The sequence below is a fragment of the Oncorhynchus nerka genome, linkage group LG4, assembly GCF_034236695.1.
Source record: "Oncorhynchus nerka isolate Pitt River linkage group LG4, Oner_Uvic_2.0, whole genome shotgun sequence".
Taxonomy (NCBI): domain Eukaryota; kingdom Metazoa; phylum Chordata; class Actinopteri; order Salmoniformes; family Salmonidae; genus Oncorhynchus; species Oncorhynchus nerka.
This window is the reverse complement of record NC_088399.1, coordinates 94,684,818-94,700,060: the sequence shown is the minus strand read 5'-3', so window position 1 is coordinate 94,700,060 and position 15,243 is coordinate 94,684,818. Positions and strand designations below refer to the sequence as shown.

General features: G+C 44.9%; 1 protein-coding gene across 1 annotated transcript; it reads right to left on the bottom strand.

Annotated features, from left to right (window-relative positions):
• Positions 1-10,149: 10,149 nt before the first annotated feature.
• LOC115121699 (MARCKS-related protein 1-B-like) lies at positions 10,150-12,957 on the bottom strand. Its single transcript, XM_029650827.2, has 2 exons — positions 12,671-12,957; positions 10,150-11,512 (listed from the first exon to the last, which is right to left on the bottom strand). The coding sequence occupies exons 1-2, from the start codon at positions 12,749-12,751 to the stop codon at positions 11,000-11,002; spliced, it is 594 nt and encodes a 197-aa protein (XP_029506687.2). The 5' UTR covers positions 12,752-12,957; the 3' UTR covers positions 10,150-10,999.
• Positions 12,958-15,243: the final 2,286 nt, after the last annotated feature.

The following is a 15,243-nucleotide window of genomic DNA, read 5'->3' as shown; positions in this document are numbered from 1 at the left end:
CTAGTCATCTATCTGTGGTGCCACCCAAAGATGTTCTACTCATCTATCTGTGGTGCCACCCAAAGATGTTCTAGTCATCTATCTGTGGTGCCACCCAAAGATGTTCTAGTCATCGATCTGTGGTGCCACCCAAAGATGTTCTAGTCATCTATCTGTGGTGCCACCCAAAGATGTTCTAGTCATCTATCTGTGGTGCCACCCAAAGATGGTCTAGTCATCGATCTGTGGTGCCACCCAAAGATGTTCTAGTCATCTATCTGTGGTGCCACCCAAAGATGTTCTAGTCATCTATCTGTGGTACCACCCAAAGATGTTCTAGTCATCGATCTGTGGTGCCACCCAAAGATGTTCTACCCACTATCTGTGGTGCACCGGTCTGTGGTGTCAGTTATGTGCTGTTGCCACCGAACACTGCAACACTAATGATCGTGCACATAAATCGGCACATTCCTGTACTTTGATCTTGCACATTAATAGTTTTTTCTCATTGAGCTGGATACTGAAGTACATAGTCAAAAATATGATGAAAAGGATGATGATGATGACAGACTACTATATACTGTATATAGTAAGTAGCTTTCAGACATCATTTTTAATAGTTCAGCTTTTAGCCACCAGATGGTGCCATTGTACTACAATAAGCAATCTGCCCCTTGTTACATGTGTGTTACTGCTCACAGAGTTGTTGGCTATAGGCCTACTATCTCTGGCACTGATGGTCGCTCTGCAGCATTGTCCTTGTCCTTCTGGAGGGTTCTCCCATCTCTGCAGCACTCTACCAATCAGGTCTTTATGGTAGAGTGGCCAGACGGCAACCACTCCTCAGTAAAAGGCACACATGGAGGTTGCTCCCTTGGAGTTGCCAAAAGGCACCTAAAGACTCTCAGACCATGAGAAAAAAGATTCTCTGGTCTGATGAAACCAAGATTGAAACTTTGGCCTGAATGCCAAGCGTCACGTCTGGAGATACCTGGCACCATCCCTACGGTGAAGCATGGTGGTGGCAGCATCATGCTGTGGGGATGTTTTTCACAGGCATGGACTGGGAGATTAGTCAGGATCAAGGAAAAAAATAACTGAGCAAAGCACAGAGAGAACCTTGATGAAAACCTGCTCCAGAGCGGTCAGGACCTCAGACTGGGACAAAGGTTCACCTTCCAACAGGACAACGATCCTAAGCACAGCCAAGATAATGCAGGAGTGGCTTCGGGACAAGTCTCTGAATGTCCTTGAATGGCCCAGCCAGAGCCCGGACTTGAACCCGATCGAACATCTCTGGAGAGTCCTGAAAATAGCTGTGCAGCGACGCTCTACATCCAACCTCACAGAGCTTGAGAGGATCTGCAGAGAAAAATGGGAGAAACTCCCCAAATACAGGTGTGCCAAGCTTGTAGCATCATACCCAAGAAGACTAGAGGCTGGAATCGCTGCCAAAGGTGCTTTAACAAAGTACTGAGTAAAGGGTCTGAATACTTATTTGTGCTCGCTAGTGTCTCTGTCAAAGGCCCGCATAATAGAGACAGATAGGTTCACAGCTCTGGGGCTGAATCAGCCAATCAGAGCCAGCTTTCTGTCTGGAGGTGGGTGGAGCTGCAGACCGGGCCTGGTTCAACCTACCAGACCGGGCCTGGTTCAACCTACCAGACCGGGCCTGGTTCAACCTAACAGACGGGGCCTGGTTCAACCTACACACTGGACTATAGTAGTACACACTGGACTATAGTAGTACACACTGGACTATAGTAATACACACTGGACTATAGTAGTACACACTGGAATATAGTAGTACACACTGGACTATAGTAATACACACTGGACTATAGTAATACACACTGGACTATAGTAATACACACTGGACTATAGTAATACACACTGGACTATAGTAATACACACTGGACTATAGTAGTACACACTGGACTATAGTAATACACACTGGACTATAGTAATACACACTGGACTATAGTAATACACACTGGACTATAGTAATACACACTGGACTATAGTAGTACACACTGGACTATAGTAATACACACTGGACTATAGTAGTACACACTGGACTATAGTAGTACACACTGGACTATAGTAGTACACACTGGACTATAGTAATACACACTGGACTATAGTAGTACACACTGGACTATAGTAATACACACTGGACTATAGTAGTACACACTGGACTATAGTAGTACACACTGGACTATAGTAGTACACACTGGGCTATAGTAGTACACACTGGGCTATAGTAGTACACACTGGAACATAGTAGTAGACACTGGAATAAAGTAGTACACACTGGAATATAGTAGTACTCACTGGAATATAGTAGTACACACTGGAATATAGTAGTAGACACTGGAATATAGTAGTACTCACTGGGCTATAGTAGTACACACTGGACTATAGTAGTACACACTGGAATATAGTAGTACACACTGGAATATAGTAGTACACACTGGACTATAGTAGTACACACTGGAATATAGTAGTACACACTGGGCTATAGTAGTACTCACTGGAATATAGTAGTACACACTGGGCTATAGTAGTACACACTGGGCTATAGTAGTAGACACTGGACTATAGTAGTACACACTGGAATATAGTAGTACACACTGGACTTGAGCACTTCCGGGTTGGAGCGAGCGGTCGCATCTGCACTCGGTCCGCAGGTAGTATTACATTTCATTACATTTCATTATAGTACAACGGTTTGATTTGTCTAATCTTAGCAATTTCTTCTTAGCTAGCTACACAGCCGTCTTTGTATCATAGATAATTGCGTAATTATCGTATTTCGTCGTCCTAACGCAGTCTACACTGCCCTGCAGCTAGCCAGCTAGCTAACGTCCACCGTTAGCTAGTCCACCGTCTACCGATTAGCAGCACAACTATTACACTCAACTGAACGACTTGATTAGTGTAGTGTTAGCTAGCTACATAGTTGTCTTTGCTGTCTTCGTACCCAAGATAATTGTGTAGTTTAGAGTGTGTAGTTTTATGTCGTCCTTAACATAGGAGACTCTGCTAGCTAGCCAACAGCTAGCCAACGTCTACCGAACAGAACTTCTGCACTCAACAATCCGGTCGCATTTCGCTTCGCTCCACAGGTAGTATCACATTTTTCATTTCATTTCATTACAGTACAACGGCTTGATTTGTTTGATCGTAGCTAGCTACATAGCTAGCTACATAGCCGTCTTTGTATCAAATATAATTGTGTAGTTTAGAGCGATTTCCTAGGTTAGCCAGCCAGCTATTGTCGTTCTTTTAACGCAACGTAACGTAATCAACACTGCTAGCTAGCCAGCTAGCCCCGAATAGCAGCACAGTAGAAACTATTACACTCAACGGAACGACTTGATTAGTGTAGTGTCAACAACCCAGCCAATGCCAACTAGCCTACTTAGTCAACAACGCAGCCTCTGCCAGCTAGCCTACTTCAGCAGTACTGTATCATTTTAATCATTTTAGTCAATAAGATTCTTGCTACGTAAGCTTAACTCTCTGAACACTCGTGACGTGTAGTCCACTTGTCATTCCAATCTCCTTTGCATTAGCGTAGCCTCTTGTGTAGCCTGTCAACTATGTGTCTGTCTATCCCTGTTCTCTCCTCTCTGCACAGACCATACAAACGCTCACACCGCGTGGCCGCGGCCACCCTAATCTGGTGGTCCCAGCACGCACGACCACGTGGAGTTCCAGGTCTCCGGTAGCCTCTGGAACTGCCGATCTGCGGCCAACAAGGCAGAGTTCATCTCCGCCTATGTCTCCCTCCAGTCCCTCGACTTCTTGGCACTGACGGAAACATGGATCACCACAGACAACACTGCTACTCCTACTGCTCTCTCTTCGTCTGCCCACGTGTTCTCGCACACCCCGAGAGCTTCTGGTCAGCGGGGTGGTGGCACCGGGATCCTCATCTCTCCCAAGTGGTCATTCTCTCTTTCTCCCCTTACCCATCTGTCTATCGCCTCCTTTGAATTCCATGCTGTCACAGTTACCAGCCCTTTCAAGCTTAACATCCTTATCATTTATCGCCCTCCAGGTTCCCTCGGAGAGTTCATCAATGAGCTTGATGCCTTGATAAGCTCCTTTCCTGAGGACGGCTCACCTCTCACAGTTCTGGGCGACTTTAACCTCCCCACGCCTACCTTTGACTCATTCCTCTCTGCCTCCTTCTTTCCACTCCTCTCCTCTTTTGACCTCACCCTCTCACCTTCCCCCTACTCACAAGGCAGGAAATACGCTCGACCTCATCTTTACTAGATGCTGTTCTTCCACTAACCTCGTTGCAACTCCTCCAAGTCTCCGACCACTACCTTGTATCCTTTTCCCTCTCGCTCTCATCCAACACTTCCCACACTGCCCCTACTCGGATGGTATCGCGCCGTCCCAACCTTCGCTCTCTCTCCCCCGCTACTCTCTCCTCTTCCATCCTATCATCTCTTCCCTCTGCTCAAACCTTCTCCAACCTATCTCCTGATTCTGCCTCCTCAACCCTCCTCTCCTCCCTTTCTGCATCCTTTGACTCTCTATGTCCCCTATCCTCCAGGCCGGCTCGGTCCTCCCCTCCCGCTCCGTGGCTCGACGACTCATTGCGAGCTCACAGAACAGGGCTCCGGGCAGCCGGCGGAAATGGAGGAAAACTCGCCTCCCTGCGGACCTGACATCCTTTCACTCCCTCCTCTCTACATTTTCCTCTTCTCTCTCTGCTGCTAAAGCCACTTTCTACCACTCTAAATTCCAAGCATCTGCCTCTAACCCTAGGAAGCTCTTTGCAACCTTCTCCTCCCTCCTGAATCCTCCTCCCCCTCCCCCCTCCTCCCTCTCTGCAGATGACTTCGTCAACCATTTTGAAAAGAAGGTCGACGACATCCGATCCTCGTTTGCTAAGTCAAACGACACCGCTGGTTCTGCTCACACTGCCCTACCCTGTGCTCTGACCTCTTTCTCCCCCTCTCTCCAGATGAAATCTCGCGTCTTGTGACGGCCGGCCGCCCTACAACCTGCCCGCTTGACCCTATCCCCTCCTCTCTTCTCCAGACCATTTCCGGAGACCTCCTCCCTTACCTCACCTCGCTCATCAACTCATCCCTGACCGCTGGCTACGTCCCTTCCGTCTTCAAGAGAGCGAGAGTTGCACCCCTTCTGAAAAAACCTACACTCGATCCCTCCGATGTCAACAACTACAGACCAGTATCCCTTCTTTCTTTTCTCTCCAAAACTCTTGAACGTGCCGTCCTTGGCCAGCTCTCCCGCTATCTCTCTCAGAATGACCTTCTTGATCCAAATCAGTCAGGTTTCAAGACTAGTCATTCAACTGAGACTGCTCTTCTCTGTATCACGGAGGCGCTCCGCACTGCTAAAGCTAACTCTCTCTCCTCTGCTCTCATCCTTCTAGACCTATCGGCTGCCTTCGATACTGTGAACCATCAGATCCTCCTCTCCACCCTCTCCGAGTTGGGCATCTCCGGCGCGGCCCACGCTTGGATTGCGTCCTACCTGACAGGTCGCTCCTACCAGGTGGCGTGGCGAGAATCCGTCTCCACACCACGTGCTCTCACCACTGGTGTCCCCCAGGGCTCTGTTCTAGGCCCTCTCCTATTCTCGCTATACACCAAGTCACTTGGCTCTGTCATAACCTCACATGGTCTCTCCTATCATTGCTATGCAGACGACACACAATTAATCTTCTCCTTTCCCCTTCTGATGACCAGGTGGCGAATCGCATCTCTGCATGTCTGGCAGACATATCCGTGTGGATGACGGATCACCACCTCAAGCTGAACCTCGGCAAGACGGAGCTGCTCTTCCTCCCGGGGAAGGACTGCCCGTTCCATGATCTCGCCATCACGGTTGACAACTCCATTGTGTCCTCCTCCCAGAGCGCTAAGAACCTTGGCGTGATCCTGGACAACACCCTGTCGTTCTCAACTAACATCAAGGCGGTGGCCCGTTCCTGTAGGTTCATGCTCTACAACATCCGCAGAGTACGACCCTGCCTCACACAGGAAGCGGCGCAGGTCCTAATCCAGGCACTTGTCATCTCCCGTCTGGATTACTGCAACTCGCTGTTGGCTGGGCTCCCTGCCTGTGCCATTAAACCCTACAACTCATCCAGAACGCCGCAGCCCGTCTGGTGTTCAACCTTCCCAAGTTCTCTCACGTCACCCCGCTCCTCCGCTCCCTCCACTGGCTTCCAGTTGAAGCTCGCATCCGCTACAAGACCATGGTGCTTGCCTACGGAGCTGTGAGGGGAACGGCACCTCAGTACCTCCAGGCTCTGATCAGGCCCTACACCCAAACAAGGGCACTGCGTTCATCCACCTCTGGCCTGCTCGCCTCCCTACCACTGAGGAAGTACAGTTCCCGCTCAGCCCAGTCAAAACTGTTCGCTGCTCTGGCCCCCCAATGGTGGAACAAACTCCCTCACGACGCCAGGACAGCGGAGTCAATCACCACCTTCCGGAGACACCTGAAACCCCACCTCTTTAAGGAATACCTAGGATAGGATAAAGTAATCCCTCTCACCCCCCCTCCCCCTGAAAAGATTTAGATGCACTACTGTTCCACTGGAGGTCATAAGGTGAATGCACCAATTTGTAAGTCGCTCTGGATAAGAGCGTCTGCTAAATGACTTAAATGTAATGTAAATGACTATAGTAGTACACACTGGACTATAGTAGCACACACTGGAATATAGTAGTACACACTGGAATATAGTAGTACACACTGGAATATAGTAGTACTCACTGGAATATAGTAGTACACACTGGACTATAGTAATACACACTGGAATATAGTAGTACACACAGGACTATAGTAGAGACCAGAGAGTCAGCACAAAGGACAAAGGAGGAGGGTTAATGGTTTATATACCCAACACCTTTGACTCTCGTGGTGTTGGGTATATGTAGATGTTGAGGGGCGCTTACGACACAAAGTCACCGAAGGAGAGAAAATCTACCCCGTGTTTGAAGCTCATGGAAGAAACAATTCATACACTGGTCAGCAAAGGGTGTGGCTGAAATATACAAATCCACAAATTTGAAGGGTTGTTCACATACATTTTTATATATAGTGTACCCAACGACCTCAATCACAGTAGTATGCTACCTAATGACCTCAATGACAGTAGTATGCTACCTAATGACCTCAATGACAGTAGTATGCTACCCAACGACCTCAATCACAGTAGTAAGCTACCTAATGACCTCATTCACAGTAGTAAGCTACCTAACGACCTCATTCACAGTTGTAAGCTACCTAATGACCTCATTCACAGTTGTAAGCTACCTAATGACCTCATTCACAGTTGTAAGCTACCTAACGACCTCATTCACAGTAGTAAGCTACCTAATGACCTCATTCACAGTTGTAAGCTACCTAACGACCTCATTCACAGTTGTAAGCTACCTAACGACCTCAATCACAGTAGTAAGCTACCTAATGACCTCATTCACAGTAGTAAGCTACCTAACGACCTCATTCACAGTTGTAAGCTACCTAACGACCTCATTCACAGTTGTAAGCTACCTAATGACCTCATTCACAGTTGTAAGCTACCTAACGACCTCATTCACAGTTGTAAGCTACCTAACGACCTCATTCACAGTTGTAAGTTACCTAACGACCTCAATCACAGTAGTAAGCTACCTAACGACCTCAATCACAGTAGTAAGCTACCTAACGACCTCAATCACAGTTGTAAGCTACCTAATGACCTCATTCACAGTAGTAAGCTACCTAATGACCTCATTCACAGTTGTAAGCTACCTAACGACCTCATTCACAGTAGTAAGCTACCTAATGACCTCATTCACAGTTGTAAGCTACCTAACGACCTCATTCACAGTTGTAAGCTACCTAACGACCTCAATCACAGTAGTAAGCTACCTAATGACCTCATTCACAGTAGTAAGCTACCTAACGACCTCATTCACAGTTGTAAGCTACCTAACGACCTCATTCACAGTTGTAAGTTACCTAACGACCTCAATCACAGTAGTAAGCTACCTAACGACCTCAATCACAGTAGTAAGCTACCTAACGACCTCAATCACAGTTGTAAGCTACCTAATGACCTCATTCACAGTAGTAAGCTACCTAACGACCTCATTCACAGTTGTAAGCTACCTAACGACCTCATTCACATATTGTGCGTTCAGTGATTATATTAACATGCGTTGTGAGTTCAACAAATGCCTGAAGCACACCAAAATATGAGGCAACATCCGTGTTTGAATAATGAATCGTTGTTTGAAGGCTGTGAGGACTAAAATGAACTCTGCTCTGAACTCATCATGTCAGCATGTGAACTAGGTCAGTGGGTCTCAAATGGCGCCCTATTGCCCATAGGACTCTGTCCAAAGTAGTGCCCTACGTAGGGAGTACCATTTGGGATGCATGCTCTCACTCTTACAACCAACCCTGATCAGGATCAACGATTTATAGCTCAATTTGAATTGAATGAACTTTATTTTAGGTAAAAAATAAACAATGTTGAGAAGTTATTTCTTAAATGGGTTAAATGTTAAAGATTTGAGGAAGTACAGTATATAAGCCCTTAGTTATGACTTCTTGAGAGGTGTTGTCACTACAGGGGCTACAGAGGTCACGGGGATAATGTTGGGTTGCAACCAAAGGTCGGTCGGTCATTGGCTGTCTTCCAATTCTAGGCAGGGTAGCCTAGTGGTTAGAGTAACCGGAAGGTTGCAAGTTCAAACCCCCGAGCTGACAAGGTACAAATCTGTTGTTCAGCCCCTGAACAAGGCAGTTAACCCACTGTTCCTAGGCCGTCATTTAAAAATAAGAATTTGTTCTTAACTGACTTGCCAAGTTAAATAAAGATAAAATCAAATGAAAATACATCTCCGGAAGTGTGAGTTTGTTCTTAGAAATGTAAAAATATTGGATTGACGGAGGGGCTAGTGAGAGTTTTCAACCCTGTTTCTTATACCAATAATTTCCTTTCAACTCAGTGAAGGGAACAGTGCACTTTGGGGTGGAGAGATCATGGTACAATCTCTATTGTTTCATTGACTCCTCGCATCCTCAAAACCTATTGGAGGTCAGATGGTAGGCACCTCTTAACTCACCCGATGATGGCAATGAGACACGGAAACTCAATTGAGATTCTGCCACAGTCCTAGAATATAGCATCACAGGTGGAACCGTGGGGTATTCTCTCCACTCCGTCAGCGCTTACCGATACTTAGTAGCCGTGGTCCAAAATGATGACAAATGAGGTATTGTCCACTCGTTGTCACATTTGTGAATATCTGTGTGTGAACGAACTACAAAAATCTCTTAAATTGGAAACACTTATCTCCCTCACTAGCTTTAAGCACCAACTGTCAGAGCATCTTACAGATTACTGCACCTGTACATAGCCCACCTATAATTTAGCCCAAACAACTACCTCTTTCCCAACTGTATTTAATTTATTTATTTATTTTGCTCCTTTGCACCCCATTATTTTTATTTCTACTTTGCACATTCTTCCATTGCAATACTACCATTCCAGTGTTTTACTTGCTATATTGTATTTACTTTGCCACCATGTCCTTTTTTGCCTTTACCTCCCTTCTCACCTAATTTGCTCACATTGTATATAGACTTGTTTTTTTTTTTTTACTGTATTATTGACTGTATGTTTGTTTTACTCCATGTGTAACTCTGTGTCGTTGTATGTGTCGAACTGCTTTGCTTTATCTTGGCCAGGTCGCAATTGTAAATGAGAACTTGTTCTCAACTTGCTTACCTGGTTAAATAAAGGTGAAATAAATAAAATAAAAATATGGTTGTTGTAGGGGGACACACACCAGTGGTTTACTGCTATGTGTGATTGATGACACATGTAATTGGTCAGGTTTTTCAAGAATGTGAGGTTCTCTCTCTGCTGGATAATAGTATTTGGATTGTAGACTATGACAAGTCTGAAACATACCAATGTAAGATTATTATTATTATATTAGTCTTATAAGAATCACATTCCTAAACGTATTGATTTGTTAGAATTGGAAAGCACCTTGTAACTAGAGGAATGTTTCTGTACCACTATAAAACAGTTGTTTTCCTCAGCCAGCTCATTGTATTACTAGTGATCGTTCCCACCTAAAAAATAAACCATCTCCGCAACAAAAAAGGTATTGGTAACCAACATTTATTTACCATTGTCAACTTTACAATAAAACCATAACATCTGTCAACATTAGCAAAATAAAGAACAGTATGAGTCCCAATGTATTTACAGAGACATTACACACACCAGACAGATGAACAACTCCTCTTGCTTCCTTTTAAAACTGCAACACTGAACATATCAAACTCAAGCGTGTTTTTTATTTATTTTTATTTTTACCCCCACTATGATAAAAATCTAAAGTTGCAAAACACAGCTTCTCTGAATCTTTAAAATGGTTCTCTAAAAGGTACACCACAAAATACTTCAAATATTTGGGGTGAAAATATAGGAATGTAGAAAGTTGGCAAGTCTCTCTTTTTTCTTTTTTTTCAATTTCTGATTTCTTCTTCTTGTTGTTTTTTTTCTAAAAATGGATGAATAGTAATTTCATGTGGTGGTTGGGTTGGTGTCCTGTCCAGTTCATTCCTACACGCGGACGCATCTTATTTTTTGGGTCGGGTGTTTTAGGGAAAAGGCGGGTCAACTCGACTCCCATCCATAACTGTGTTCCACTTTGCGGTCCAATAAATCCCATTGTTCCCATAGCAACCAGCACATAATACCACCAGGTTTGACCCTGTCTCGCCGTAACCAGGGAAGTGAACTAGTGAATCTAGTCTTGTCATCTTGTTACCATGACAAAAGTGACACAATGGAGTCTCACATAAATGTGTATATATTTACATATACATATATCCATACATATGTATACATATAGACATATATATATAAATATATATTTATAACTATTTTCTCTCTCTCTCTCTCTTGAAAAACAGTTCACACAGTCCTTTGTTGTCGGTAAAGATACAATCACTCTGCATTCTGTTGGGAGGGGGCTACTGCCGGGGTCGAGCTGGTCTCCTCTGTTGGTTTGGTGGGCTCTGGGGCAGGTGCAGCCGCCTCCTTTACCTCCTCCTCCTCCTTAGGTGCCTCCTCTGCTTTAGCCTGCGCCTCCTCGGCCTTAGGGGCATCTGCAGCAGCCGCCACAACCTCCTCCTCCTCCTCTGCAGCCACAGCGGCTCCGTTCTCTGCAGGTTTCTCCTCAGCGGAAGCGGCCGCCTCCTCTTCCTCCTTCACCTCCTCCTTCTTGGTCTTCTTCAGTTTCAGGCCTTTGAAGTTGAAAGATTTCTTCAGGAAGAAATGTTTCTTCTTCTTGGAGATATCCTTGGCAGCGGCCTCATCTTCTGGTTTGGCGGCCTCACCATCGGGCGCTGGCTCGATGGCGTCCCCTCCAGCACCTGCTTCAGGCTCCTTGGCGTCGGCAGAACCATTTGGAGCGGCCGTGTCTGTGGCATCCCCATTGGACTTGACATGGCCGTTCTCCTAGAAGAGGGAAATAATTAAGGAACCAAATAAGACATATGGTTCTAAAAAAAAATATATATATATATACAATTCAACCAATAAAGAAAATGCAATTTACATAAGAAGTTTACACTGTAAACAACAACAAATAAAAACAACCATCAGAACATTTAGATTTATAACGATGTTTCGAAACGTCCGTGCTCATCCATAAACCAGGATGACGCTCAAAAGGCGACGCCTTGTAGTGCAACCAGAGAACGACAGGCGGCGACAGTGACACGCAGACCTAACATGTGGTCCACAGCTCTGCCACTAGACACCACACAGACCGAGGCATCTCTCTCAACAAAGACTTGAACCAATCGATGAAAATGAAAAGAGAAAAAAAAATGAAAAATTGTAGTAATACTGCCAATGAACCCGATGATCCATTGACAAAATACTGATTGTACTGTAATTTTGTGAGGTGAAAAAGCGATTTTTATTGTCGATTGTGTATGTTTATCTATAAAATAACGTTTACAAGTCACTGATCGAGACAATGTCTAGACTCGCCGGTTCCGAGGGGGGGCTGCATAAATTAAACTGACAACTGCTGAAACCCTCCGTTTCAATCCATAATTCACCAATTGGCTCTCATATTTTATGCATGAGGGGTAGCTTGCCTACGTGCACCCTTTTTGCCTTTCCAAACCCCCTGCTCCTCATGGCATGTTGATATGAAACTGTATCAGATACACGGGTTTGGGAAGGGGACGCACACGAGTTAGCTATTACGGCTATCTGAAACCTGGATTAGCAAGCTAATACACCGGTGGTCCCTGTTCTCGTTCCAAAACATAAATACCTCATTAGCTATCTAACTTGTTGTGTTTAAAAATATATATATATATATGTCTATTTTCAAACAGCAGATCGTGGCATTAGCAGCAATACACGTTTTTGGATTTGATCCTCCCGCGTCTGGATGAAGTGTCCGTAGTTGTTCATCACTGGACACCATGTTAGTTAGGCAAGTCAACCAACTATATCTAAACAGACAAACCTCACCTTCAAATGAATTGCAACTTAATAATAAAAACACAACATCCTTGTATTTTTTTAAAGATACTTTGAGTGAGTTCGGTGAAGGGTGAACCGTGGTGGTCCGGGGATGAGAGAGCGGTTACATACCTGTCCATTCGGTTTGACGGTGGCGGCATCCGCAGCATTCGCCTCCACAGCTACCCCTCCCTTGGACGCTTGGGAACCCATCGTTATTCGGTGTTTTTCAAAGAGAGTTAAACCAACAACTAAATGTTTGTCTCAATTTAATCCAGCTCCCGGGCAGTAGTATGGATCCAATGACAAAATTAGATTTTTTTTTGTGGGGGGGGGTGGTCCTTGCTAATTTCCTTGGCGTTTTCTCCGGAGTTGAACCTCTCACTCCAGTAGTAATATACCCACTAGATTCGACTCTGGTTGAACGCAGAGCTTGAAGACGGACCAAGGTACCACCCACAGGCGTGGTCACACGACTAGATATCCAATCAACAGCAGTTTAGGAGTTTTCTCCGCTCTTTTCAGAAGACCCCCCCCAACATTCTGGTCTTCACTAGTTACCACAGCCACAAAGTCATAATTATGGCTAAACCCAGACTTATTTCTTTAATTTATCTTCATAAAATCGGATTTTAAACCTAACCCTGACATTAACCCTAACCACACTGCTAACGTTATTCCTAACCTTAAATTAAGACCAAAAGCTATTTTTTGTTTTCATACATTTTTTTAATTAAGAAATAGACCATTTTGACTTTGTGTTTGTGGTAAATAGTGACAACCAACACAACACACTCTCTCCCTCATCATATTCCGCAATTGGACAGGCTTGAGCTACTGAATGGCGATAATTGTTAATGTTGGAAAGTTTAACTCGATAATACTAACCATTTTAACCATGAAACCAGTTTAAAGTGTTGTGTAGAAAAGTGTCAAAGTAAGTTTTAGTCGCGCGCATTTATTTTCGAACTAGTCGTTAAATGTCTTGCCACTTTGCCGAATAGATCGAACGACTTGACTACCGTGACATCTCACGAGGTTTTGTTTGTTACCCTCAGCTTTGTTAACAACAACAACAACATATCACCACAACAACATGTCAACGTGACCATCACGCACATTCCAATCGTTTATCCACACAAACATACACTCTACAGCTGTTTAGACAACGTAAATATATTCAGCCCACATATCCAAGACATCCACTTCCAATCACCTTTTAAAGATCACATGATTAATGCACATTTTTGAACTAATAGCACCGAATTCAATTGTAGTGCTGATGTCACATGGGTATTCAATGGAAAGCACAACCAATATCTATTTGCTGATTAACATTGACCAGTGTAATCCATCAGACACATGACTGCCCGATGTGGCAGCCTGTGGAGTACGTGGTACGTGATTCAAGCCCTGCTCCTGGTCGTCTCACCTATGGGTTATTTTACATTAAGGCACCATTTTTCATGCAAGACTCATTCTGAAGAGAGAATAAGAAGAGAGCAGAGAGGTACCTTGGACCCCCCCATGACATAAAGTCTCCACAGTCTGGCTGTAGAATGAGTGGCATGCCAAATCCCTACTGCAAATGAGTAATTTCTCACATTTGTTTCAGAGAATGGGCTGAGCGTGCAGAAACACCATCAGGGTTAAATATTGATAGCTGGAGCGCTGTATGTTGTGTGCCAGGTGAGGTATGAGAGGAGAGGAGGAGAAGGAGAACTCTGATTTCCATTAGTAACTAGTAATAACTACCTGTAATATTGGAAATGAAACTGCAGATGTCTCTCTGTTCCTGTACCTTGTGTAGCTCGATTCTCTGCGGAGGTGTTTTGTGTGGTGGTGATGATGAGGATGATGAAGAGGATTGGCATCACGGGACATAATATTGTCATCACTGTGTCAGGCCCAGTCTTTTTGTGTGTGTGTGTGTGTGTGTGTGTGTATGTGAAAGGGCAGCTTTGTCATGGGACCACAGTGTATGTCAGGGGGTGGAAGGCACAGAAATGCAATCCTCCACAGACAAGCATACATTACATTATATTACACACACACACACAGATTTGGAGAAAGAGAGAGAGAAAGAGAGAGAGAAAGAGAGAGAGAGAGGGGGGGAGAGAGAACCAGCGATCAGCTGTTTGTCTGTTTGTGTCAGGAACAGATTGTGTTGGAATCCAGAGAGAGGGGGAGAGAGGGGAGGGAGAGAGGGAGGGAGGGAGAGAGAGAGCGAGGAGGAAGACAGAGAGAAAGAGAGAGAGAGAGAGAGGGAGGGAGATGGAGAGAAAGAGAGAGAAATGGAGAGAGATGGAAAAGTGTAGTAGAGAAGAAGATAGATGGGGGATGAGAGAGATACAGTATATAAAGAAAGCGGGAAATGAAAAGGGTGAGAAGAAAAAGAGGTACATGAGGGAAGAGAAGAGAGAGAGATGTGAGGGAAGAGAAGAGGACAGAGATATGAGGGAAGAGAAGAGAGACAGAGATATGAGGGAAGAGAGAGAGATGTGCGGGAAGAGAAGAGAGAGAGATGTGAGGGAAGAGAAGAGAGACAGAGATATGAGGGAAGAGAGAGAGATGTGAGGGAAGAGAAGAGAGACAGAGATGTGAGGGAAGAGAAGAGAGACAGAGATATGAGGGAAGAGAGAGAGATGTGCGGGAAGAGAAGAGAGAGAGATGTGAGGGAAGAGAAGAGAGACAGAGATGTGAGG

What these genes read in the sequence shown, in the direction of transcription:
- LOC115121699 (XM_029650827.2), bottom strand. Translation starts at nt 12,751, where the DNA reads ATGGGTTCCCAAGCGTCCAAGGGAGGGGTAGCTGTGGAGGCGAATGCT. An exon ending in CCGTCAAACCGAATGGACAG is followed by an intron (nt 11,513 to 12,670) that starts GTATGTAACCGC and finishes TCCCTCTTCTAG; the next exon opens with GAGAACGGCCATGTCAAGTC.